At 44.8% G+C, this 27,031-nt stretch overlaps 1 protein-coding gene across 1 annotated transcript in view; it reads left to right on the plus strand.

The window, feature by feature from the left end:
* The window catches only part of TIMM50 (translocase of inner mitochondrial membrane 50), a 71,257-nt gene extending 53,981 nt beyond the window's left edge, over positions 1-17,276 (plus strand). The window contains 8 exon segments of the mRNA XM_033953536.1: positions 3,116-3,174; positions 3,304-3,423; positions 7,538-7,642; positions 7,827-7,925; positions 15,534-15,690; positions 16,730-16,836; positions 17,028-17,069; positions 17,071-17,276. Coding sequence (XP_033809427.1) covers positions 3,116-3,174; positions 3,304-3,423; positions 7,538-7,642; positions 7,827-7,925; positions 15,534-15,690; positions 16,730-16,836; positions 17,028-17,069; positions 17,071-17,130 — 749 coding nt within the window. The 3' untranslated portion in view covers positions 17,131-17,276.
* The last annotated feature ends 9,755 nt before the right edge of the window (positions 17,277-27,031 follow it).

Consider the following 27,031-nt stretch of genomic DNA (forward strand, 5'->3'; position numbering starts at 1 on the left):
TTTGAAAATTTGCAAGCAGACCTTAGGAAATTGGAAGACTGGGCAACCCAATGGTAGATGAAATTTAATGTGGGCAAATGCAAAATGATGCACATTGGGAAGAATAACCCAAATCACAGTTACCAGATGCTAGTGTCCACCTTGGAGGTCAGCACCCAAGAAAATGATCTGGGTGTCATTGTAGACGATATGCTGAAACCTCCTGCCCAATGTGCCGTGGTGGCCAAAAAAGCAAACAAGATGCTAGGAATTGTTAGAAAAGAGATGGTAAACATTAAGAATGTTATAATGCCTCTGTATCTCTCCAAGGTGCCACTTCACCTTGAGTACGGCATTCAATTCTGGTCGTCTTATTTCATAAAAGATACAGCAGAACTAGAAAAGGTTCAAAGAAGAGCAACCAAGATGATAAAGGGAATGGAACGCCTCTTGTATGAGGAAAGATTAAAGAGGTTAGGGCTGGTCAGCTTGGAAAAGACACGGCTGAGGGGAGGTATGATTGAAGGCTACAAAATCCTGAGTGGTGTAGAACGGGGTAAAAGTGGATTTTTTGTTGTTGTTGTTTGGGTTGTTTGTTTTTTTTACTCCATCGAAAATTACAAAGACTAGGGGGCATTCAATTAAATTATAGGGAAATACTTTAAAACCCAATAGGAGAAAATATTTTTTCACTCAGAGAAATGTTAAGCTCTGGAACGCATTGCCAGAGGTTGTGGTAAGAGTGGTTAATGGAGCTGGTTTTAAAAAAGGTTTGAATAAGTTCCTGGAGGAAAAGTCCATAATCTGCTATTGATACAGACATGGGAAAAAGCTACTGCTTGCCCTGGATCAGTCAGTAGTATGGAATGTTGCTACTATTTGGGGCTTTGCCAGGTTTTTGTGACCTGGATTGGCTACCATGAAGATGGAATACTGGGCTTGATGGACAATTGGTCTGACCCAGTATGGCTGTTCTTATATAAATTTATTTCTATAAGACCCTTACTGCCTTCTGGGTTTAGAAATGTACAGATTTTGAATACATTAATTTCTAAAGAATAACTTTTTCACACCCATGAGATTTCTTGATTCTATATCCAATTTTTCAGCAGATTTAGTGCATATTCAGTGTATAATTCCAGAACTGTAAGAGAACATGGGAATTAAAGGTTGAAGTTTGCATCTTATACCATACTGTTTCTATGGTAGATTTTCCTGATATTTTTTCTTAGTTTTTGTTGGATTGTTACACCACCTTTACCTCCTAGATATTTAATGCTCTTATTTATACTCGTATGCTAATGATTTTCTAGAATAGATTAAAGTAAAGGCTACCTTTGTCTAGACTCTAGGCCAGGGGTGTCAATGTCCCTCCTCTAGGGCCGCAATCCAGTCAGGTTTTCGGGATTTCCCCAATGAATATGCATGAGATCTATTAGCATACAATGAAAGCAGTACATGCAAATAGATCTCATGCATATTCATGGGGGGGAAATCCTGAAAACCCGACTGGATTGCGGCCCTCAAGGATGGACTTTGAGACCCCTGCTCTAGACCAAAAGTCACCTTTGAACTTGGTGATCTGAGAGAAGCTTCACTATTTTGGAGTTGTGCCATCAAATGATTGCAGGAACTGGACCGCTTCAAATCATCCACTAACAGGTGTGGTAGTCATCTAGTCTGGTGAGCACCTCTGGGATTAAACATAAATCTGTAGCCCAATAAATTAATTACTCAGAGGACACACAGGACAAGCTTGACGACAGCGAATATTACCAGATCTATCCAAAAGCTTAAATTATCTTTCCCCTCGTTAAAAGGTGTTATCTATATCGGAAAATTAGGGAAATCGCTTTACTTTAAAATTACTGATCTTTGGAATAATTATCCTGTCCAGCTGTGTAATTTGGGTCTTTCCAATTATTTTGAAAACCTCTGAAAACGTGGCTATTTTCAAAAATGTAAATCTCGCTGCTCTCCATATAATTACTAATTCTTATTTTATTTTCCTTTTTCTTTAAATTTTTTTGTAAACCGTGCCGAGCTCTTGGGTCTTTTTTAGCATTACTCTTGTGCTTTACAGTTACTTATCTACTTTCTCTGGTATGTTACCTGTTATCACTTCTGACACATGTTTCAGCTGTCAGTATTCTTTCTCAGCTAACTTGCTAGGTGATTCCATTCTTCATGTGGCCAGTAGGTTTTTCCTCCTTGCTATACATCCATTGTAGTGGTCACCTTGATGAAATAATAGACCTTATGCAGTGAGGTCAGCATATGAAGGCACCAAATATGACTTTGTAATTTAACCTCATTCCTCACCCCCACCCCAACTCCCCTAGTCTGCAGTGTCGTGCTTCCAGTGTCCTCTGGGAGCACGGTCTCCAAATTGGGTTAGTTTTGTGCATACCATGACAGTAAGTGTCTCATTCTGTGTCTCACATTGCATGAGTAGGGCTACTCCTTCCTCAGGTCATGCTCTGTGCTTCATGTCACAAACAGAGCCTCCTGCCATGCAATTTGGCTCATATTGTTTGACCAGGGCCTCCCGTTGGACGCTGCTTCTCTCCTTGTAGAGCTGCATGATTTGTTTATTGGGGGATTGCCATCTCATAAGAACATAAGTATTGCCTCTGCTGGGTCAGACCAGGGGTCCATCGCGCCCAGCAGCCCGCTCCCGCGGAGGCCCTCCAGGTCCTTGACCTGTAAGTCTCTTAGCTAAAATACACCAAAAATTAGCACCAGCTAATAATCAATTAGATAGATGGAAGGGAGCCTCAGAGACCTTGAAATCAGGTAAAAAATTACCAAGATTCCAGATCAAACAAAATCTCAATCATTGGCTCTACCTTCTAGGTATAGGGAACAATTGTAAGTTTTTAAATAGTTTTAAAACTTTTTTTGAACTTTTTCTAATCAATTTTAAAATATATATTTTTTTGTTTTTATATTTTATAAACAGCTGTAACTTTCAAAATGCACTTATCTTAATCTGGATGAATCAATGAAACTGAATTGTGAAACCCAACGGGGCCACTGTTTCACCCGAGTCAGGGGTTTAGAGATATAGCAGTACGGAACGTGACTTTAATTGTGGCTCACAAGATAGAAATCAAAATGCTTCTTTTTGTTTCAGATCCTGTCATAGTGCAGCAGCTCCGACGAACGTGCAGATACTTCAAAGATTATCGGCAGGTAAGCCTCAAAACTTGAAAGCTCTACATCTGTGTCCCTCCAATACAACCCTTGCTGGATCCCTCTGCCTGGTTTCTCATTGTGCTGTGGCCCCCCTACCTGGGCCCTTCTTTCCCGTTCTCTTTGCAGATGATCATTGAACCCACCAGTCCCAAGCTCCTGCCAGATCCCTTGAAAGAACCCTACTACCAGCCTCCCTACACTCTGGTCATAGAGCTGACTGACATCCTGCTTCACCCTGAGTGGTCGGTAGGTATTCTGTCAAGTACTTGTGACCTGGATTGTCCATGGAACCAGAGTTCTGGGCTAAACGGACCAGTATGGCAATTCTTACGTTTGTAGAAGACTGTGTTTCCAGGCAAATGCATGTAATGCTACTACACTAGAGAGAAGGGTGTGTGTATATGTATATGTTTGCATTGTTTTTGCATGGAATTCTTGTACTGGGAAGGGTGAGAAGGATAGGCAGTTGCTAGATAGACATCAAGACGGTTGGCATACAATGTTCTGTCCCCAATGCTGTATCCCAGCACACATGGTACCTATGTTAATGTTATATGCAGAGTCTTCTCCCTCTCCTAACCAAATAACTCTAAAGTAAGGCTACAGACTGGATCCGGATTCGCTGGACAGGGTTGATGTAATCCTGGGTTTACACCAGTGCATGCTGGGACTTGCAGTCTTGCTTTTCTTAGGGAATTCAGTGGGGAAATCAGAACTAGAAGTCCCTGCATTCATTGGGGTAAACCCAGCACTGGATTAGCCACACCATGTGAATCTGGATCCAGTTGGCAGTATCCTGATTTTGCTGTATCGCAAATGCTAATGGATGGTTAATACACCATTTGGATTACATTCATATTGGTTTACTTTTTTTTTTTTTTAGATGGCTTTGATTGGTTGTTAATGATTTAATTGATTGATCACTGACACAAATGGGTACTCTGAAACGTGGCCCTTGTCGGGTCCATCAATCAATTGAAGCCTTAAGGCCCCGAAACTTAAAGGAAGGCTGTTCTGTATTGTGTCCTTCATGAACCTTCATGATTTCTACCATGAATATTCATGAGATTAATTTTCCGTTGGACGCAGATAGGTCTCGTGCAAATTCACAGCAGAAAGTTTGAAAACCCATCTGCATACAATGGTTTGCATATACTGCTTGCATACTCATTGTAGAAATCTTGAAAGCCTGATTGGGTTGTGGTCTTCAAGGACCACCACAGTTGCCCACTCTTGCTGTAGGACAGTGTCCCGCCAACTTTCTGAAGCTGTGGCGCGGCTGGAGGGCATCCGGAAATGAGCGGACATCAATGCGATGATGTCGTGCGCACGTGTGATGTCGTCGCATTGATGCATGTTCAGAGCCTGCTATTAACTATGCCGGTGGGGTAGAGGGGGTGCTAGAGAAGGAGAGGCGCTGGTTGACTGCGAGAGGCACGTCCTGTAAGCAGTCATCCGGTGCTAGCTCCTCTCCGCGGCGTCTCACAGCACACCCAAAATCTCACCGCAGCATTCAGTTTGTGATACGCTGCTCTGGAGCATCTGTGGATGTTTCTTTATTATGTTTAGGTTTATTAAAACTCTTTTTATATACCGCTTAAGCTACAAATAAGATCAAAGCAGTTTACAAAATAATCTAATCAAAAGAACTCCATTAAAAAAGGAAAGAGGGGGGGGAAAAAAGGCAAATGTACACAAGTCTAAAATAAACAACATAGTTCATATATTCATTATAGTGCGTGTATACTTTACAATGCAGATTGTACCAGAGGATTTCGGTCGTCTGAATGTGAAAAAGCTAATTGAAAATAATAAGCCTTTAAGTGTCTTTTGGAATTTACTAAAGATTCCTCTTTTCTCAACTCCTAATGGTAAACTATTCCATGAGACTGGGACCAAATAAAATAAATGCACAATTTCTAGTTGATGCCAATTGAGCCTTAGGAATATGAGGTAAAGCTACTCTATCAGTCAACAATCTTTATTTATTTATTTATTTAGATTTTTATCCCGTCCTCCCAGTAGCTCAGAACGGTCTACAAGTGAACATACACAATTGAGGGTAATTAGACATATAAGAAGTGCAACAGGTTTGGATGATTGGACTTACAAGACTGTGATGTGAGTTTAAGTACAGGCAATACAGCAATTTAAGAGTAGAGTTCAAATATAAGTAGTTAGTTTAAGTACAGTTATGTGAGATTAGGTAGTTGTGTAGTTTAAGTACAGTTTGTCAGAGGATAGACTAAGATAAGATTGTACTGGAATTTAGGGGGAAGGTAGGAGAGAGGATTGGGGGGTGCTTAAGGGGGGGGGAGAGACAGAGGGGATCTTTAGTTGAAGAGGAGGGTCTTTACCAATTTGCGGAATGTTAATAATGAGTTCTGTTGTCTGAGTTGGGGAGGGAGTTGGTTCCAGAGGTGTGGAATGAAGTGACTGTAGGATCGTTTGCGGGCAGTTTCTGTGAGGAGGGAACTTCCGGGGGGGGGGTGCATAGACGTATCTCCGATTTTGAACGGAGGGTGCGAGTGGGGGTGTAGATGGGAATCTTAATAATCAACGAGGAACATAAGACAGTACTAAAGTTGAAAGTTATGGAGGCTGTGGTAAACCTTATGGGCCTAGATTCACTAAACCCACGGATCCGATCCTTGAGTGATCCGATCCGTGGCCAGGGAGCTGATTCACGAAGCATACTCATGCAAATTATTGCAATCGGAGGTACGCCCCAAACCGACCACACGGATCGCTGAGGAGCGATTCCGACGCATGCGCAGACCATCTTTGCCTGTAGATGGTCTGCGCATGCTTCCCACACAAGCTGGAAGAAACTTTCGCGAGCCCGTGGTTTTTTTTTTTGTAATTCTTTATTTATAACAAGCACAATTACCAACTGGAAAAGCAAAACAGAAAACAACACTGTTCCATAGAATATTAACTACTTATGTCCATCTAAACTCAGGGGGGGGGGGAACCAATCTCTGCATGTTTTAAAAGGAAACCGAAGTCCTTGCCGCTCTGACTCTCCTGCTCTCTGCCACCCTTCCCCGCAGTGCAGCCCCACTTTAAACCTGCAGGAAATATCATAATTGTGAATTTAATCGTAATGCATATCTATTTGTTTTATATTATTGTATATTTACTTGTTTCCTTCAATAAAATGTTATAACATAAAAGGGAAGGGGGGTGGTGAAAGGGGTGAATTGAATTTGTAAATAAAATATTTGAAGGAATGATAATATTTATGGATTTGAATATATGGATTTGAATTTTCAAAATTTGTGAAATTATCTGTAATGAATAGTGCTGCCCGGTTCACGATTCGAATTGATTCACCAATTCACTGCGGGCGAATCAATTCGAATCGATTCAAAACAAAACAAAAAAAATCGACCTCCCGATTCGCTTACTCACCCTCGCCCCCTAAAGCAGGAGCGGTAGCGCTGCCTCTTGCTGGCCAGCCGCTGTCACTCCTGCTTTAGAGGGTGAGGGGGGATGGTCAGTCGGAAGTGATGGTGTCCGGCTTCCCTCTTAGCCTCTCGCGCATCCAGGGCCGGATTAAAGGGTGGGTCCAATGCGCTGCTATGATTACTGCAGGCCTCGATAGACAATGCTGCTTGGTCCTTGCCTGCTTGCGACCTGCCTGCCGGCTCCATTTAATTCCGCTCGCTGCCCCAACTCCAAAAGAGCCAGGCGCGTGCAGTGATTGCACGCTGCCGGCCCATAAGCCTTCTCTCCGTCAGAATAGAAGTCGGGGGACGGCTTATGGACTGGCGGGTGCAATCGCTGCACGTGCCTGGCCCTTTTAGAGTTGCAGCAGCAGCGGGGAGGTTAAATGGAGTCGGCTAGTGGTGGTGGACAGGGGGTGAGTGGCGGGAGGCGGAATCGGTGGCAGGTCAGCTTCGGGGGAAGGAAGGGAGGATCTGCCATCAGACTGCTGCATGATAAAAAAAAAAAAAAAAGAGAGAGATCAAGTTCTAAGCGTTCTAAGGGGGGTGGGAGAGGGAACCCCCCCTTCCCTCCCCTCAGTACACTTAGAACTGGTTTTGCTCCCGTTTGGGAGGGGTTGGGAGGGGGAACCCCCCAGTACACTGAAAACTTCCGTTCTCTCGTTGTTTGGGAGTTCCCCCCCCCACAAGAGCATGAGCAGTTATAAGTATAGTGGGGGGTTCCCCTCTCAGAACGCTAATGGCAATGCGTAAAAGCGGCAGAATCGGCAGCGCGCATTTGTCCTGCACGCAGATTTCGGTGCACCAATGTCTGACGTGCTTTTGACGTGCCACCACTTCAGTAAATCCCAGTGCATGAGCCCAGGCAGTGTATGACCGAATTTCTTTTTCTCTTTCTCTTCTTGCCTCAGTTAGTGACTGGTTGGCGCTTTAAGAAGCGACCAGGTATCGATAATTTCTTTCAACAGCTTGCACCTTTGTATGAAATAGTCATCTTTACCTCGGAGACTGGCATGGTATGTGTTTCTGCAGCTCACGTTCACTTTTTCTTCTCCTCTGCTTCTGTTTTTTATTTTATTTATTAAATGTGTATATCCTACACTATCTCCAAACAGTTTGTGGGTCTGTTGATATCTCTTTCTGTCCATGCAACTTACCTGTGTGTCTTCTCCTGTTTGTCTTACGTGTGCTGTTGTATAGACGGCGTTTCCCCTCATTGATAGTGTGGACCCTCATGGATTTGTCTCCTATCGGCTGTTCCGGGATGCCACTCGTTACATGGAAGGACATCATGTGAAGGTATGTTCTACGAATCGGCTCTGGCTATACAGAGGCTGAATTATCGGTTTGAGAAATTAGGTATGTGCATCCTTGGATGACTCCATGCACCTGTCACTTGCATGTTCTCACCCACATGCACTTTTGTGTCCCTTAACACACCCCTACACCTAAGTGCAAGAATTCTAAGAGAGAAGTTCCTATACACCAGAAGGGAAGCAATGTAAAGAATGAGAGATCTAAGAATATTTTCTCCATCTCTTCTGCATGGGATAAACACAGAGGATCTCGAATGAGAAAAAAGTAAGGCCAGTACTGGACAGGCTTGCATGGTCTATGTCCATATACGGCTTGGTTGAGGATGGACTGGGGAGGGCTTTGATGGCTTGGATGGTTTACATGGGCTAGCCCAGGGGTAGGGAACTCCGGTCCTTGAGAGCCTTATTCCAGTCGGGTTTTCAGGATTCCCTCAATGACTATGCATGAGATCTATGTGCATGCACTGCTTTCAATGCATATTCATTGGGGAAATCCTGAAAACCCGACTGGAATAAGGCTCTCAAGGACCGGAGTTCCCTACCCCTGGGCTAGAGTGAGCTTTGATGGAGACTTCAGTAGATGGAACCTAAGCAGAGTACTGGACAGAGCTTTGGGTTCTGACCCAGCAATAGCTAAGAAGGAAAATTTTAAATTAAATCCTTAATTTAAAGAGTGGGTAAGGTTGGGCAGACTGGATGGACCATTCGGATCTTTATCTGCTGTCGTCTACTATGTTTTGATGTTATTGTTTGACCAGGAAACGCTATTAAGAGACTTCTAGAGAGATTTCGTATCTATAAGGATCCTAGAGGGTAGTGCTCCGAGATTCCACAGTGTACCACATTCACCTTGGTTTGCAGCACAGGATAAGGAAATGGGTTGGCAAGGGAGAGATAAGAACTTTGTTGAAGCGAGACTGAAGAAAAAGAGAAGACCAGGGAAGGGACCATAAGTGTGGACCTGCTGCTGTTTTTCTACTGTGTAATTTGAGCTCCTCTGTCCACACCACAATAGAGCCAGGCTGTCTGCAGCCTTCTGCCTTCTCACTTCCCATCTGCCGCCCCTTTCCCTCCCTCTGTTGGATTGTGGTACGACCCCCCCCCCTCACTCCCAGGGGATCAGCCCTGCTTTCTGTAAGGGCTGTGATGCTTTACACAGTTTGACTGGTACCAGACCTGCAAAGTTTAAAGAATTATCAGCAGCAACAACAACAGGGGAGGGGTTTGAGTTAGAAATGTTTCATTAGAGTTTCCAAAGACATAAGAGGGGAACAGAAGTCTCCCTTCTTTTGATCTGCTGCATTTGAGATTACAAATTCCCATAACTTCATTGGCATGATAAAAGTTTTATTTGTATTGACAAAAACAATACATTTATAAAGATTAAAGTAAAAAGTGGAAAGAAAAAGTTTACAAAATAAGGATCACAGTAAAATTAAGGACAAAGCTGATTTTTTTTTTTTTTTTTTTTTTCTCAGTTCCTGGTGCTGGTCCATATTGTTTCTGGTCAGTTTATATTTCTTGTCAGGTGGCAGGATACAATATTTGCCACTTTAACTGCTATTACTCCTGTTTCTCCCGGGATTGTATAGAGTTCTTTCTGCTCATTCTTTTGTGAGAAATGTGCAAAATGCATAGAGATCAGAGATGCATATGGGGAAATGCATTTCTGTTTCTTTATATGCAGAGTCTGACTTCCCGGGGTTTCCAGTTAAGTTTAGATTGTGTCTGCTTATTTCCTTTTCCAGTTTGTGGTCACTCATTCTGTATTTAATGAGGCTTTGTCTGTGCTTTGCATGTGTGACCGAGGTCAGGTATTCTGCTAGTGTGCAGTTTCTGTATAGAGATTTGCAACTGTTCAGTAGAAGGCATATTGGTGTTCTGTAGCACATTGCAACATTTTGCTTTACCACCCTTTCGAATATCAGGTTGTAACTGTGTAAATTCTGGATCTTAGCCTTACTTTGCTACATATATTCAGCATTTCATCTCTGGAACTTGGAATACTTTATTGTCTTAACTATTTTCTGAGGTCTGTTCCTCATATCTTCACCTTCACCCTTAGCTCACTGACTGTGAGTACATTTACCATATTTATTCAATAAAGTATATTTCAGAAAATTAGAAGGACTTCCCATGTGTGTGTTGGTGTGCTAAAGTTTAACTTTCTGAAAAGTATAGCCTGTGTCTGCTTAAGAGAGTCCTGGACTGTGGCAGCATGCTATATGAGTCCATCCCTATACAGTACTTACAAAACTTCTAGAAGTCGATGTCTGCAAACAACTGTCAACTTGTATCAAAAAATTATCCTGCCTCCATCCCACACAGTTTGAGTTTCACTCACAACATGCATAGAACTTCTTTTCTATTAACCTTAACCACCAAAATCAAACAGACTTTAAGCATGGGACACCAGGCATTTCTACTCCAATTTGATATATCAGCTGCCTTTGACTTGGTCAACCCACCACCTACTTCTAACCAAACTAAATGAAATAGGCATTGAGGGCACTGTTGTAAGCTGATTCAAAGATTTTCTACAGAATATGAAATACCTCGTCTGGAAAATGGAACATTCTTCAGAAACTGGAAAGCATTCTGCAGCGTCCCTCAAAAATCACCATTCTCCCCAATACTATACAACCTCTTCATGAGCTCCTTGGGTCACATTAATTTCAACAACAAAAGCTTACTATTTTATGCAGATGACATCATCCTGATCAAACACAATGCACACGATGCCATGATGCCTCTTAAAAAAAAATCCAATGTCATAGACTATAATCAATAAGCTCAAACCAAATGCAACAAAAACCAAAGTCCTATGGTTTCATAACGCCTTACAAACAGTCCCTACAACCTCTCTAAATATAGACAAAACTTCTAAGGTCCTCAGAGTTATACTTGACTCTGCTGTATCTTATGAACCCCCTAACTCCAACCTTAACATTAAGGAACAGAGAAAACAGAGACTGCAAATGAAAAGTTCATTGAATTCAACATAGCTAATAGGGTTCTATGAAGTAATAAAATGCAAAATGCGTGAGGACGCAAAGCTTGAATGGAGAAGCAATGAATGTTCACTTTAAACACCTACCAAAAAGCTAAGTACAAATGGTTAAGTTAGCTTGTATTGATTACGCTTGAAAACTGTACAGTGATTGGGAAAGGAGCCGTTTAACCCTTTCAGGACCATAAGGATCGTAGGCCAATTTTTGTGGTTTTGACGACATTTTTATGGTAAAAAGGGCTTGCAGATGCCAAAAAATTGATTTTTTTTGTGAAATATTATTTTTTTTTTTAAAAATCAAACTTCTGGCTTATGGACAGTGTGGCAAGTGAATCTTCTCGTCAATCTGGCAACGACGCTAATGAATGAATGTCGGAACCAGTTTGTTTACATAAAGGCAGTATCATATGGAATCCGTACATATCAAATTTAGAACTGTAGACTATCCCAATCACAATTTATAGGATTTTAAAGTTATGGGACAAATATGTCCCTTGGTCCTGAAAGGGTTAAAAGCAGGCACATTTGCTCACTCGATGGTCTCGCTCACAAAAGGATCTCTGAGCAGAGAAGAAAAATTTACCATAAATTTGACCAAGAATAATAATTTTAAGGTGTAGGGCAGGGGTGTCAAAGTCCCTCCTCGAGGGCCGCAATCCAGTCGGGTTTTCAGGATATCCCCAATGAATATGTATTGAAAGCAGTGCATGCAAATAGGTCTCATGCATATTCATTGGGGAAATCCTGAAAACCCGACTGGATTGCGGCCCTCAAGGAGGGACTTTGACACCCCTGCCCTACACCTTAAAATTATTATTCTTGGTCAACAGGGCCTTGCACATTCTTTGTCTGAATCCAATGCCTGTTTGCTTAATATATTACCATTTTTGGCTTTAAAAAATATCCTGCACTGTTGGAAGGACTTATCTAAAGTAGAATTTATCGTATGGTGGAACACGGTATGCATAACTACCAAATTTAAAAACGTTATCGCTGAAAAACATAACTCTACTAGTTCTTTCTACCAAATCTGGAGTCCTGTCCAATCTTATTGTGCTTAGGATCACTGACATGTAGTACTTCAGTGTTAATATATGCAAGTTATTCTTTGAAGCTTGTTGGAAACCCTTCATGCATATTATCAGCTATAGTTAAGTGTATTGGACATGAGACACTAGTTGTATGGCCTTATAATCGACATCATTTTATGTACATCATTTGTGATATAAGCAACTAGTTGATTTCATGTTGTAGTTAACTGTTGTATATTTGTATATTTTGATTATTTATCTTAAAATTAATAAAATATTTGGGGGGGAAAAATGGTAAAAGAGAGGGGATGACTTCCCTATGAGACAAGGCTAAAGCAGCTGGGGCTCTTCAGCTTGGAGAACAGACGGCTCAGGGGTCTATAAAATATTGAGTGGAGTGGAATGGGTAGATGTGAATCGCTTGTTCACTCTTTCCAAAAACTACTAGGACTAGGGGACATGCGATGAAGCTACTAAGTAGTAGATTTAAAACCGGAGAAAATATTTCCTCACACAATGTGTAATTAAACTCTGGAATATGTTGCCAGAGAATGTGGAGAAATCAGTTAGCTTAGCGGAGTTTAAAAAAGGTTTGGACAAATTCCTTAAAGAGAAATCCATAGGCCCTTATTGAGACGGCTTGGGGAAATCCACTGCTTATTCCTAGGATAAGCAGCATAAAATCTGTTTTACTACTTGGGATCTAGGTAGGTACTTGGGACCCAGGTTGGCCACTGTTGGAAACAGGATGAAGTGACTTGATGGACCTTCGGTCTGTCCCAGTATGGCGGTTATTATGTCCTTATGTGAGCCAAGTATAGGATAATGAAGCCATTGTGACATCACTGATGAGTTTGGCTCTTAGGCATTGGTGGAATGAGGCATTATGACATCACAATCTCAGCTCTGGAATGTTGCTACTCTTTGAGTTTCTGCCAGGTACTTGGGATCTGGGTTGGCCACTTTTGGAAACAGGAGACTGGCCTTGATGGACCTTTGGTCTGTCCCAGTATGGCAATTTTTATGATGTTAAATACTAGTAGTTTTACCAGGGGATTATCTTTGAAGTTTATAACCCATCAAAAGTAGTGAGAGCTTAGGGATTCTCAAGCAGGCAGCCTGAAGTTGTGTGTTTCCTTCTTTAGAGACCAGGTTACTGATAGATTGTTTCCTAGCGATTCGTTTAGCCCAGACTGCTAGCCACCTTTCCATGTTCTATACTTGCTCGCCCGCCCACCCGCCCTCCCTCGTCTTTGTATAACATCATGGGTTGCTGCTCTGGAAAAAGCTACAGTGTCGGACTTCCTTAAGGTGTAATTTACAAACAGAAACACCACCCAGCTTGTTTCTCTGAATGCACGCAACTTCACGTACTTCTGGAACAGACTGCATGAGTCAATACGTCAAGTTTCATTTTTGAAAGTATTCAGATGTAGGCTAAAAGCTCACCTTTTTTTTTTTTAATATTTTTTTTATTTTATTTATTACATCTATTTAAATATATTTCAAGTATTCACTTGTACAGAAAGTTGGTTAGTGAAATACAGTTGTATCTAAAATTAAATCACATAAACTTAAGAAAAATTCTCTCAACTATCCCAACTCAAGTCCACAAGAAAGGATCCAAGATTACATAAGCGAGAATAAAAAAGAAAATTATAAAGGTTAAACTCTTACAGACAAAACTGAGATTAAGGAGCAGTTAAATAAATTATAGAGCTATAGATGATTCTTCTTTATCCAGTCGATGTGAGGCCAGAAAAGCAGTTAACTGATAGGGTTCCAAAAAAAAAAACATATTTGACTGAACGGTAACAAATAATGCACTTGCAAGGATATTTCAAGTAAAACATTGCTCCCAAAGAAGTGACTCCAGATTTCAAAAGTAGAAATTCTCTACGACGCTTTTGAGTATCTCTTGAAAAATCAGGAAAAAAACTTGTACTCTACATCCAAGAAACTCTTTCTGTTTGTTTTTGAAGAAAAGTCTCAATAACCATACTTTATCCATTGCAAGAGCTAAAGTCACTACCATTGTAGAAGGTACTGCTGACTCACTATCCGATGTTTCTAAAATTTCAGAAACATTCAGTGGTCTTGATTCCGATATATTAGGTTGAGGTTGAGTCCCTTCTTTATTTGGTACATAATAGACTCCCTCCAACACTTCAGAAAGCATTTGAAAACTTGGCTTTTCTCCAAAATGTAACTCCCTCCCTCTCCGTTATTCTAAGTCCCCCATTTCCCCTCTGTTTACCAATTCCCTTCCTCTTTCCATTGTAGTTCCCTTCTTTTTTAATTCCTGTAAACCGTGTCGAGCTCCACTTCTGTGGAGATGATGCAATATATAAACTTAAGGTTTAGTTTAGTTTAGTTTAGACTAAAGTAAATGGAGGCAAAGTTTCCTCTGAAACTTGCAAAATTTCAGTCAAATATCTCCTTAACATTTCCCTAGTATGCTTTTAATTTCTAACTCTTACTAATGTCTGCTTTATCATTCCCTCCGTAAGACATTCCCTAACCCCTATTTGTCCTGTTTTTGTCCGTTTTAATTCGTTTGTAAGCTCTTTTGAGCAGGAATTGTCCCTTACGCAGTGCTGTACATTAAACATGTATGTCTAGCGGCACTATAGGAATTAGTAGTATATAGTGAGAGAGCACTGTTTCTTAGCGGGGATTCTGTACCTTGAGGCACAAAAAGGAGGGGGAGGAAATGGGGGACATTGTATCGGGTTCTTTCTGTCCCAGCAGAGCTTATATGCTCCATGAGGCGGATTGCAGACACAGGTGAGGAAACCCAACATACCACTATTTCATCCTGGTCAACTCTATTAGCAGGAAAAACCAGTCCCGAGGAGGGAGCAGAAGAGCGAAGGAGGGAAATTATGTCCCGGCTTAAATAGGCGGGATTCAGATGGATATTTCTCTGTCCTCCAGGCAAAGTGTTCATGGGCCAGAGAAAACATATGATGGGAGCACTGTTGCCTCTACTCTTCAACTCTTTAGAGTTGTGGAGTGTTTGTTTTAAAAAAATATATATTTTTTTTTGGGGGGGGGGGGTTGTATGATACGGAGGGGGCCAGGATCCTAAGGGGAACTCATTGGAATAAAGGTGCCCCTAGGTAAGGAAAAATAGCTTTACTTCTGATAGTAGCTCTGATCAAAGTGGCAAAAGGCATCAAAGGACGTCGGCCACAAATACCCATCCCTCCATGCTTTATGTATACAGGGGTCTGGCTGGGAAGAAAATCTGGGAACTTGACTTTGCCCTCTGGCCCTTGCTTGTGACTATATGTCATTGAATGCACTTATTAACCAAAGCTGTAACTTTTTAGACCACGCATGTTTCTGCAGGTCAGAATTCTTAGCACATGTACAGAGCTCTGATTATAGCACACATGTTTTGTGTTTCACAGTTATTTGATACACTGCAAATCAGTATGAAAAACCTAAGTGTTAACATCAAAACCATGCAGTACTGTACTCATACTCTGGGCAGCTGTGACACTTGCTAACTGATCACCTTCTGGTCCCTTCCCATCTCCTATAGGACATCTCTTGCCTGAACAGAGACCCTTCCAAGGTGGTGATTGTGGACTGTAAGAAGGAGGCTTTCCAACTGCAGCCCTTCAATGGCCTAGCGCTGAAGAAGTGGAATGGCAGCTCTGAGGACCGAGCCCTGTATGACCTTGCTGCATTCCTGAAAAGTAAGATAGACTTTTTGCGTACTAGGTGTCTGTGCTAGAGAGCTAACTAACTAGTCAAGGCACTCCAAGCAAAACAAAGAGAAATCCAACGAATCTGCAGTAATGGGAGAGCACCAAAAAGAAACTGCAGAGAGGAATATACAAGGTGCAGGAACTTTTATTGAAAGACAGTAAAATAATGTTTTCCAAAGGATGGCTCTCTTATACATGGAGACTGGACCCAACACGGTCCGTGTTTCGGAGAAACACTCATTCTTCAGGGGTCCGAGTTGTATTTTGTATATTAAGTATTTTATCCCATATCGATGCATTCCACATGGTTCTCTATTACTGAAGCATAGGACAACTCGGACCCCTGAAGAAGTTCTCTGAAACACAGACCGTGTTGGGTCCAGTCTCCATGTATAAAAGAGCCATCCTTTGGAAACATTATTTTGCTGTCTTTCAATAAAAGTTCCTGCACCTTGTACATTCCTCTCGGCAGTTTCCATCATGGTACTCCTGCGTTGCCTGGAATTCAACCAGGGATCCTCTGTACAAACCAGGGCTCTTCTACACTTCCTGGAATGCCCTCCATGAGCATCTGCAAGTGCTAAGGCCTAGATTTAAGTTTCAAGCAAAAGAAAAAGGTGTCATAACATACCTGACAGCCTACAGTGCTTTCCCCTTGAGGTTTTATGCTAAGAACATAAGCAGTTAGCTTACAGGGTTTTAAAAAATGGTTTGGCTAATTTCCTAAAAGAAAAGTCCATAAGCCCTTATCAAAAAGGACTTGGGAAAATTCCCTTCTTATTTCTAGGATAAACATCAAAAAATCTGTTTTACTGTTGGGATCTTGCCAGGTACCTTGATGCTGAGCTTGTTGGACCTTCGGTTTGTTCCAGTATGTAATGTAATGTAATGTAATGTAATTTATTTCTTATATACCGCTACATCCGTTAGGTTCTAACTCTTATGCTGTTGTACAGTGTATCTTTTGTGTTTCCAGATCCATTCTAAGACCTTACTTGCTCTGATTTCCACACTTTTTCTCCTGCAGCAATCTCTTTCAGTGGGGTGGAGGATGTCCGAACTGTGCTGGAGAACTATTCACTGGAGGAGGATCCATTGGAGACATTTAAGCGCAGACAGACACAGCTAGAACAGGTACTGGTGGCAGCCTTTGGGGGGGGGGGGGCCTTCAGATGGTTAGATGGTCACTCTGAGGACCAGATTCCTTCAGTGGTACAGTAACATAAACCATGTACACTTAGCAGCTAGTTAGTGTGCAGGGATTTGAACTCTGAGCACCCATGTGACGTGACCTTTGTGTATGTTTCTCCCCTCCCCGGATGCAGGAGGAGCAGCAGCGTCTAGCGGACAAGTCCAAAAAATCGAAATCAGCCGCTCTTCCTGGGCTCAATAACCAGCCGCCTCTGGCCTCGATCCAAGCAGCAGTAATGGCAACAGCAGTGGTGTGGCCTGGATGCTGCCCGAGGCGGCAGCAACAGCAGTTGCTGTACTCTGGATTCTGCCTGTGATGGTGACAGCAGCAGCGGCTGCGCCCCCCAGATTCTGCCTGTGGTAGTAACGGCAGCTCTATAACCTGTAGCAGTGACCTTAATGCCTGCTCTCTGTCGCTTGGCAACAGCCCATCGTGGGCCCTGGAACAAAGAGGAGAGTTTTTCCTGTTGCCGTGACGGTGCATAAAGGACCTGGGAGGGAAAAGAAGAGGGAGGAGCCTCCAAAAGAGGTGTCCCCTACCACCACCGCCACCCTGAGCTATCTCTGTTGGACTGTACCCTCTTCCTCCCATCCCTACTACCTCTGAGTTCTCTGTATAGTGTGCAGGCAGCCAGGATGTTTGCACTGCGTGACAGGAGTTTCTGCACTGCAAAGGTTGAGAACAAACACTTTTTTTTTTTTTTTAAATCTCTGCTAATTAAGCTTGTGTGAGAATGTTGGCCCTTGGATTTGTGTCCCTTGTAAAGAACGATACTATGAAGGCATCTGCTGTATGATCTACTCAAATAAATAAAGGCAATTTTTAACACTGACTCCATATACTTAGGCCCCGGGGGAAAGAAGGGGCTTTCTTTTGTTGTTGTACCCTTCTCCCTCCCCTACTGTCCCTAGGGAATAAGTGAGGGGTAGTTTTCATTATGTATTTGGGGGGAGGGAGGGGTGAGCCTTAACTGGAAGGGTCCTGCAGCTGTCTCTGGATGACATATTAGTCTGTGTTTCATTGTTAATTGGTTTGTTATAGGAAGGTAAAATGGCTGAGGAAGGGTAGGCTTGCCTCTTACGTGATCCCCCACCCCCCAGGGCTACGTGTTTCCAAGACTGCAAAAAGTGGCCATGACTCATTACTTAGCTGCTCTCCCTCCAGCCTGTAATGTGGAAAAGGGAGCCCGTCACAATTTTCTCATTATTCATCAAAAGAATGGCAAGGATTAAGGAACACTTCCTCTCCAGAACTGATCTTGCCAGGTTCCCACCCCACCCCCCCCTCTGCCATTGCCACAGGGAAGAAGTCATGAGTAAACAGTTTGAGATACCCATTGCTTGCAATATAAACAGGACATATAGGGCGATAAAGCCACCTCTTTTAGTGATGGTGAGTGTTTAGAATAGATCACTAGAGTGTCATGCAGGGTAGAAAATGACACAGGGACAGGTACCCACGGTTAGCCGTGAGATGAGAATAAAACACGCGGGGATGGTGCGGGATAGGAATAGAGACAAATTTTGTCCCCGTGTCATTCTCTAAAAGCTCGAGACTAGTATCGATATGTAAAACTTTAACCCATCTTAGACATTGGCAACTGAATTCAGTGATTTAAAAAAAAAAACTACAGAAGCTGCTTTTGGATTTAAATGAACTACTGTTAAATGACATCATTTGTGTCTTGTCTGCCTTTGATGTGGCAACAAGATTCTTGGCTGCCGATTAGACTCGCCATCTGCAACGTCCTTCCATCATTTGCCCAGCTGCTCAAGCATCTTACTGTTACTGCAACAGATTCATCCGTCATTGCTGGCTTTAAGGAACATTTCCACCATTTAACAAGACATTTATTTTCTGTTCATCAACTGCACAGTTTAGGTTCTCTTCTACACCCTTGTCTGAAAGACAATCCAATTATCTTCCCAGACGGTGTAAAGAAATAGGCAACTGAATCTTTGGGAAGGATGTATCAAAACCAGATCGAAATGGAAGGTACTATTTGTGATTTATAAACAATTGTACAGAATATTGTCCCTTTTTATTATTTAATAAAAAGATATAAATAAAAAATCATAAGTGTTTGAGGCTTGTGCAAATGAGGACAGAGTCTGTGGGGATGGGGCAGGGAAGGAGGACAGAGCTCATGCGGACGGGGCAGGGACGGAGATGGAGCTTCAAGGATGGGGACAGAGCCTATGGCAACGGGATAGGGACAGACTTTGTCCCTGTGTCATTCTCTAATGCAGGGTATTTAAAGATTGATACATGTGGGCTGAGACTGTAGCAGAACTTAATAAATCATAGGCCAAACTATGTAACCAGGACATAGCTTGATGTAGCTGACATGGATGAAAAGAGCTCACCGGTTCTGGGCTATGCACAGAGCTCAAACGACTACTATTTATTATTTGTATAGCGCTGAAAGGTGTATGCAGCTCTGTACATTTTAACATATAATAGACAGTCCCTGCGCAGAAGAGTTTGCAATCTCAAAAAGTGTGCCTGCAGCAAGACAAGCATGCACCTTCTCCTCCTTCCTGGTATGAGTGTCTGATCTCAAGTAGAGAATGACACGAGGACAAATTTTTCTCCATTCCCGTGAGTTTTTTTCCTATCCCATTTATGCAAGCTCCATCCTCATCTACACAAGCCTCAAACACTTAAAAATCATAAGTGCTCGAGGCTTGTGCAGTTAAGGCCGAGCTTACAGGAATGGGGCAGGGACAGCGACAGAACTCATGGGGATGGGGGAAAATTTGTCTCCGTGTCATTCTCTACTCTCAAGCTCTAGCTATTTGCTCTTCATGCTCTATGCTTGAGAGCCACCAGCGGTTTGGCTTTTCAGGATAATGAACAGGCTGATTTCTCATGCATATTCATTCGGGGTATCCTGAAAACCTAACTTGGTGGTGGCTCCCAAGGGACCAAAAGTGAAAGCTCAAGATGGATTCAGAGCAGAAGCCAGAGGCCAAGAAACGCAGGTAGGATTACAAATGTTAGTACTGCACAACTAGGCCCGTTTTCCTTACCATCTCATCACTGCTGTGGGAAAGATTTTTAAAAACTTCTAGGTATTACTGTTCTCCAGGGAGGGGAAGGCCTGCCATTTTGAAGAGGTGGGCCTGCTGGCCGGAGGGAGTAGGCATCCCTCTGATGAGCCATCATAAACAAAGTAAGAGGGGGCGGGGGTGTCGGGGGAGGGGTGATTGCATGGCAGCAGGAGTGGGCATCTCTCCTGCTGCCGATGGGGGAATTGGTTGGCAGGAGTGGGCATCTTTCCTGCTGCCATTGGGGGGGGGGAGAATGTCACCATGGGGGTGTTACTTGGTGGCAGGATTGGGCATCTGTCCACTGTCGGGGGGGGGGGGGAGTATTGGGTTGCTTGACTTCGGCGGCTTTTGCGGTCTGTTCTGCGCATATGCTGGTCGCTAGCGCTAGCAAGGGGCACATGCAAAAATAGCAAACCTTCGGTATTACTGTTCTCTTTAGCATCACATGTGCATATCAGCAGTATAAATCCTAGGGCTAAAGACAGCAGCACTCTGAGACGGCCAAAGCTTGAAGAACTGAAGAGAGAATCCGACTATGTCCCCATCTTTCCTTTCCAGTTTGTGCCATTGTATCGCCACTGAAAACAAAAGCAGAGCATCTCGCATTTCCTCCAACCAACCACAGCTTCATCTGCACATGGGCAACGCATCTTCCATAACCCCCACTCACCCACCGAGCAGCCAGTGCAAGGAAAAAGTTTCTCACGCGAAGCCCCTTATCTCCTGCATCGCACAAAGCAGCTCATGCAGAGATCTCACCTAGGGCTAGATTCTCAAAATTTGGGGAAAAAAAAAAAAGCGATGAGCCACTGTTGCAACTGTTATTGTAGTGATTTCAGAAGAGCAGATCATTCTCCAAAAACTGTGCATACAAATGAGGTTGGCGGAGAGTAGCGAAGGTTTGCTATTTTTGCATGTGCCCCTCGCTAGCGATAGCGACCAGCATATGCGCAGAATAGACCGCAAAAGTTGCCGAAGTCAAGCAACCCAATACTCCCCCCCCCCCCCGACAGTGGACAGATGCTCAATCCTGCCACCAAGTAACACCCCCATGGTGACATTCTCCCCCCCCCCATGGCAGCAGGAAAGATGCCCACTCCTGCCAACCAATTCCCCCATCGGCAGCAGGAGAGATGCCCACTCCTGCTGCCATGCAATCCCCCCTCCCCTGACACCCCCGCCCCCTCTTACTTTGTTTATGATGGCTCATCAGAGGGATGCCTACTCCCTCCAGCCAGCAGGCCCGCCTCTTCAAAATGGCAGGCCTTCCCCTCCCTGGTGCGCTGGGGAGGGGCCTAAGGCTCTGGCTCAGGTTATTTAAGGCCCCACCATAGAGGAGGGGGGGTGCTTGATGGCGGCAAAATTTTCTGACAGGTCTGAGCTGTCCAGCCTTACTTTCCTGTCTGTGTCTGAGCTAATCAGTGCTTAAATACTGATCAGAAAGTAAGCTCAGACCTGTTGGCAAATTTTGGCAGCAAATGTGGCACAACAAGGTTAGGGAAGCACTCTGCGATTATAGAGAATCGCTCTGAGTGCTCATTTTAATATCAATGACCTCATTGTACTACATTTGCATGGCAGTGTCGGAGACTGTTAGAAAACTCGGAAAAGACCACGGAAAGCTGTTATAATAATCCGTTGCTGTGGATGGGGTTGGGGAGGATTTTATGGATTTTGGGTGATTCCTGGAGCTGCCTCTGTTGTCATATGTACTCTTTTCTCTGGTTTTCCTTTTGTTGCTCAATAAAATATAATTGATGATAATAATCCGTTGCTAAAATACATGCTAAACTGGCTGGAACCGGTTTAGTGAGCACGTTAAAGGCAGATTTTGGTTTTTGCGAATCTGCCCCCCTAGTCTTTTTTCTTTTGATTTGCAGATGGGTAGGAGAAGACACTCTTGCCTCTCATTTGACCACTCAGAACTATTATTGGGGGAGAGGGGCCTCTTCTCTCTTCTGCTTGCCACTATGAAAACTGTGCATGTAGGGGCTAAACCCCTTGTATATTCCCTTCCCTTCCCCAGCACTGCACAGGGAAGATAAAGCAGGGGCCAAGCCCCCTTATCACCTCTTTCTTCTTCCACTCAACCCCTACCCAGAGAATCTTCCATGCAGAATGAAGGATCCCTAGCTAGCTGACATAGCTGGGTCACGGTGTAGATGAAGAAAACTTTATTTTAGATCAGTGGGTCATAATTAGTACAAAGAACAAGTTGTGACTCCATTTTACTGCTCTGAGAAATCACGTATGCATGCAGGCCTGTTCTATGTATCTGTCTTAGTGCCTGGTACAGCCAGGAGGCAAAGGAATGTAGATGTTAGCTAGCCATTGATGTATAGATTATAGGATGGATTTATGGTTTTGTTTTTCTCTTTGCTCCTACCTTTTGGTCAGAACTGGTTAAACTGGTTCGGACTGGTTAGGACCCTATATAATCTTTGTGTTTGAAATTCTCAGGGTCTTCTGTTTATGCAGCCAGTTCTGCTCAGAAGTCCAGCATATATGCTTGTTTAATAAAAGCCTTTTTAAATCTCTTCAGTCTCTGGCTCAAGTCTCTGCATTACTAACGGAGGGCCTTATCCTAAAAGGTACCTTCATTTGGCGCAGCCGAACAGGGACTTGATCTACAGACTTGAGCCTGTTTGGCACGATCGTCTCCCTCGGAGGATTTCAAACCTTGCCTTCTACGAGACCCGTAATAGCCGGCATTAACCTGGTGGTTGACCAGGAACGGTTTCTCGTCGAAGACAACGGATTGCACCTCGAGAAGGAACAAATCGGTGGAGATTTCTGGCTCCTGGTTTTGTTGTGCCGGTACCGGACCTGTCTTGGTAAGTGAGAAGTTGATTTCTTCTCTATCCTGTCTCTACCTTTCCTGTCTAGTAACTTCTTAATCCGACGTGAAGCGCGGGGAGGTATATAGGATTCTGGTTTCTGGAAATTGGAATTTTTGTTGAGTGCATATACAGATTGTATAATATGGGTCAGAGCAGCACCAAGCCCACCGACCCCCTTCAGATTATGCTTAACCATTTTACTACCGCCTTTTCTGGCGATTATGGCGACCCTAAAATGACAAAATATACCCTTACTAAATTTTGTGCATATGAATGGCCCACTTTCGGTGTAGGATGGCCCCCCGAGGGTACTCTGGATTTGAATATTATACGTCAGGTATATATCCGTGTCACCAGTCCCACTGAGGGACATCCTGATCAGTTCCCTTATATAGATAGTTGGTTGGATACGGTCCGACTAAAACCTTCCTGGCTTAAACCCCAATTGGACAAAGCTACCTTAGTGCATGTAATGGCCCTCCGGCGGAAGGTCCAGGAAAACTGCCCAGTTTTATCTGAGCCATTAGATAGTGGACCGGATCCGTTGGAACCCTCAGCGCCCCCTCCTTCGTATACCCCTCGACCCGATTTGAACGTTCCTGTCGGTCCTGGTGACCGTGATATTCAGGATCCCGATTTACCCCCATCCCCTGATTTACCTCCCCAACAAGCCCTCCACCCTCAACCTGACCCCCAGGCATCCTGCAGCCCCCCCTTGCAATCTCGTCTTCGACATCGTCCTGATAAGCCCGCTGCCATACTTCCCCTCCGACATACTCTCACCGCCCAGCTCCCGGATGACCAAGGGTTTCCCCGACCTCCGATAACCCATCTGGTATACACCCCTTTTTCAACCACTGATATTTATAATTGGAAAACGAACTGTCCGCCCTTCTCTGAAAAACCTCAAGCTACTATTGATCTCCTTACCTCCATATTCCAGACCCACCTGCCCACTTGGGCAGACTGTCAGCAACTTTTAGTCTGCCTATTGAGCACTGAAGAACGGCGCCGAGCCCTTTCTGAGGCCCGGAAACATGCCCAAACTTTAGCCTCCGTGGACCCGAATCCTGACAACTGGCTTACGATACATTTCCCTGACACAGATCCCTCCTGGCAACCTGACCAACCTGCCCACATGACTTTACTAGACTCGTATCGCAAATATATTATACAGGGCTTAGTTCAGAGTTCTCGGAAACCCATAAATGTTACTCGTGTAGCCGAAATCATGCAAAAACCTGATGAATCTCCCGCTGCGTTTCTTGAACGCCTGACCGAAGCCTATCGTACTTATACCCCTTTTGACCCGGAACTCCCTGAAAATCTACGCATGGTAAATACCTCTTTTGTCAGCCAAGCCCAGCCTGACATCCGCCGTAAGCTTCAAAAGCAAGAGGGATTCGCTGGCATGACAACTACCCAGCTATTAGAAATAGCTCAGCGTGTTTTTATGAACCGCGACACTGCCGCTCGGCGGGAAGCTGATCGCTGTCTCCGCCGAAAGGCAGACCTCTTTGCCCTAGCCCTCCGCACTCCCTATAAGGTTGGTCCCCCTCCTGTTCCCACTGGTCCAGGGTTCACACCGGGTCCAGGAACCCGCCCTGATCTGGCCCGAGATCAATGTGCTTACTGTAAACAATCAGGACACTGGAAAAATGAATGTCCCAATCGACCCTCTCAGGATCGGTTTAATCCCCGATCCGGACCCCCAGCCGCTTCCGGTAGGCCTGGACCCCGTGCCGGTCCCTCTCTGGCTCCCCGACCACTCCCTAGTATCGCTATGGTCCAGGACACTGCCCCTGATTCAGATGGTGAATACTGAGACAGACCGGTTTCGGGAGTACGACTGACCCATGTCCTGCCCGTCTACTCCCTAGGTTCCCTTGAACCCCTGGTCGATGTCCAAATAGGGAACCACAAAGTCACCATGATGGTTGACACAGGTGCTCAGCACTCCGTTCTCACTAAACCCCTCAGTCGTTTCTCCCCAGATACAATTGAGGTCTCCGGCGCCACGGGATCCCAAGCCGCTGCCCCCATTCTTGAACCGTTGCCAGTTTCCCTCGGCCCCCATGCTATCCCTCACCGGTTCATATATATGCCTTCCTGCCCTATCCCCTTGCTGGGCCGCGATCTTCTACAGGCCTTGCACGCTTCCATTTCCATAACCACACGAGGATTTTCCCTGCACATTCCTGATGATCCTCTCCTCGCTAGTCAACCCCTAGATCGGCATTTGTCTTCCCGCCTCTGTTCCCTCATGCAGTCTCCCTCCGGGGAACCGGCTCCTCATCCCGCTGTCCCGTCCTACCTCCTTACTGTTCCTCCTGATCTTTGGGCTGAGTCTGGGTCTCCTGGATTGGCACACAACATTCCTCCTTTTGTGATTGACCTGAAACCTGCTGCCACCCCAGTTTCAATCAAACAGTATCATATCCCTAAACGGGCTTTGACCTCTATCATTGTTCATTTGGATCGCCTTGCCCGAGATGGCTTTATCCGTCCCTGTACATCCCCTTGGAACACTCCCCTCCTCCCGGTTCTCAAACCTGGAGATCCCCCTGACTACCGCCCTGTCCAGGATCTTCGTGCAGTTAACTCTCGCACCACTGATATCCACCCTCTGGTTCCCAACCCCTATACCCTCCTGTCCCATATCCCACCCTCTGCCACTGTCTTCACGGTCTTGGACCTTAAGGATGCCTTTTTCTGTTGCCGACTGGCCCCGGTCAGTCAACCCATTTTCGCCTTTGAGCGACCGGACCCTGACCCTTCCCGATCCCCTACCCAGGCAACCTGGACCAGATTACCCCAGGGCTTCAAAAACAGCCCAACCCTGTTCAGTACGGCATTAGCCCAAGACCTCAGCTCCTTTTCCCTTCCACCCCCTGCCTGCCTTCTCCAGTACATTGATGATCTCCTCCTATGTTGCCCTGACCTCTCTTCAGCGCACACACACACCCTTTCCCTGCTCCTCCACCTATACGACTGTGGATATCGGGTCAGCCTCAAGAAGGCTCAGTTTTCTCTGCCCTCAGTCACCTACCTCGGCTTCACCATTTCACAGGGCCAGCGTTCCCTACCACCTGATCGGGCTGAGGCACTGTGTTCTCTGCCCACCCCGACTGACCGTAAATCTCTCCGTACCTTCCTCGGCATAGCTGGGTACTGTCGTCTTTGGATACCTGACTTTGCCACTCTGGCTAAACCCCTTTACGAGGCTACCAAAGGGCCTGATCGCTCACCTTTCCTTTGGACCTCCGCCCAACAAAAGGCCCATGACTCCCTGCGCTCTGCACTTCTGTTGGCCCCTGCTCTGGGCCTCCCCGATCCTGAGAAACCTTTCCACTTATACTGTCATGAACGGTCCGGAATTGCCTCAGGAGTCCTTCTGCAAACCCTCGGTTCTTGGAAACGCCCTGCTGCCTATCTCTCCCGGCAACTTGACCCTGTCGCCTCTGGTTGGCCCCCTTGCCTCCGGGCCGTAGCCGCTGCCGCTGACTTAGTAGCCCATGCCTCTAAGTTTACCTTTGGTCAGCACTTGACGGTTCATGTCCCGCATGATGTCCTCTCCCTCCTGGACTATCGGGCCCACCTCTGGTTATCAAATGAGCGTCTCCTGAAATATACTGCGCTCTTCTCTGAGAACCCCACCCTTTCCCTCGTCCTTGTGAGCCCCCTTGATCCCTCCACCCTACTTCCTGTACTCCTTTCCACCGCAGCCCCCTCTTCCTTGTCACTCCTCTCCACTGCAGCCCCCTCTTCCTTGTCACATGATTGTCTTCATGCTATCGATTCTGTCTACTCTTCCCGCCCTGATCTTTCTGATCGCCCACTGTCCAACCCGGACTATATCCTTTTCACAGATGGCTCCTCCTTCTTGGACGAGTCCGGGACTCGTCGCTCCGGATATGCGGTGACCACTACAGATATAGTTATCCTTTCGGGTTCCCTAACTCCTGCCCCCTCAGCCCAGGCAGCCGAACTTGTGGCCCTCACAGCTGCCCTCCGATACTGTGCTAATTCCACCTGCAACCTCTACACTGACTCCAAATATGCCTTTCTAGCTGTTCATGCCCACGCTGCCCTCTGGCGCCAGCGTTCCTTCCTCACCTCCTCTGGATCCCCTATCCAACACCACCAACTCATCCTGGACCTTTTGGATGCTATCTTGCTACCCTCCAAAGTTTCTATCATGCACTGCCGGGCCCACCGTCGCCTCCGTGATTTCATCAGCCGCG

Source organism: Geotrypetes seraphini, chromosome 8, assembly GCF_902459505.1.
Source record: "Geotrypetes seraphini chromosome 8, aGeoSer1.1, whole genome shotgun sequence".
Lineage (NCBI taxonomy): Eukaryota > Metazoa > Chordata > Amphibia > Gymnophiona > Dermophiidae > Geotrypetes > Geotrypetes seraphini.